General features: G+C 43.8%; 1 protein-coding gene across 1 annotated transcript in view; it reads right to left on the bottom strand.

Annotated features, from left to right (window-relative positions):
* LOC119586021 (condensin complex subunit 2-like) overlaps nt 1-1089 on the bottom strand; it is a gene marked incomplete at its 3' end in the record, with an annotated part of 15174 nt that extends 14085 nt beyond the window's left edge. Inside the window, 2 exon segments of the mRNA XM_037934729.1 lie at nt 282-515; nt 715-1089. Coding sequence (XP_037790657.1) covers nt 282-440 — 159 coding nt within the window.
* Nucleotides 1090-1307: the final 218 nt, after the last annotated feature.

The raw sequence follows: 1307 nt of genomic DNA, 5'->3' as shown, positions 1-1307 counted from the left end.
AGTTTAAAATTAAAAATTTTTCAATTTTTTATAATTTTTCTGGGAAAAAAATAAATTTGTGCCCTATTTAAAAATATGCCCCTGATTGAAACAAGGAATAATAATTGCAAGATTGGATGGCTATCAAACAAAATTAAATTACCCTTTTCACTATACTGGAGGCATTCCTCCCAAATTTACCTGTAAATTTCATGAGATTTGTGATACTGTAAACATTAATATAGTTCTTCATTCTGCAAATACTGCCACACACATACACAACAAATGAAAACCAGCCTTACCGCAGGCACATCCATAAAAACGTTGTCCGAGCCAACAGAGTCCATGACGGAATGTCGGCGCGAGTGAGGCGTGTCAGAGCTGGCCCCGCCGAAGTTGCTCCTCCGCTTGGTGGGGGAAAGGGCAAAGCCTACGGAAGAGCGCCTCTTGCTGGCCGACATCTTTGCCTGCTGGGCTGCCTGGGCTGTGGTCTGCAGGGACGGGAAGCAGGCCCTTGCCACTACTTCCTCTTCACTCTAAGGATCATTTACTCTCATAAATAAAAGTGATATTACTTTTTAAATACTGGCTTAATATTGCATATCCAACAGAAGAAAATAAAAGCAAAATCATGTTCCTCTGAGAAGTGAAATGAAAGAGAATGAAGGCAGAGACTGAACTTCAGAATCTGAATGCCGTTTCCACTGTCTTTCCCAAGGACACACTGCTCCTTACGTCAAGCAGAGAATCGGAAGGACGTCGCGCTGGAGGCCACTGTATTCACCCACAAGGCGCGCTCGGCGAATCAAATGCTCGCCTTGAACTACGGCATAATTCCAGGTAGTGAGGTAAGATCCGCAGATGCAAGGATCCCTCGACGAGAAAGCAAATCGCGGCGAAGTTGGCGCGCGAAGCCTCGTCGACCAAAACAAATTTGACAACAATAAAGCAAAAGCCTCATGAACCCCTTTCACGTCTCTACTGCCATAGTCTTTGGTTCGGGTTACATCTACTGGTACTATGGTTTCCTTTACGGACGGACGTAAGTTAGTTTAGTGGCAAAATAGTGAGATTTTCTCCCAAAATACGAGAAGAGAGTTTGAACTCGGCACTCACCCGCCGCCGCTCCAAGTCTCGCCGAGTCTCGCTTTTCGCGAGAGTTGACGGCGGGAATTTCGATTTCTGATTTTCGCCAAGCCTTGTTAAGACGCACCTTGGAATGATAGTCATATTCCGCATTTAAAGAATCACGCGGTTTATTCGAGATTATTAATACCCTATTTTATAGGCTACATAGAATTAAATCTGTGTCCGACATAATAAATTAT

Source organism: Penaeus monodon, chromosome 20 (assembly GCF_015228065.2).
Source record: "Penaeus monodon isolate SGIC_2016 chromosome 20, NSTDA_Pmon_1, whole genome shotgun sequence".
Classification (NCBI taxonomy): Eukaryota; Metazoa; Arthropoda; class Malacostraca; order Decapoda; family Penaeidae; genus Penaeus; species Penaeus monodon.
This window is presented reverse-complemented; position numbering and strand designations above follow the sequence as displayed.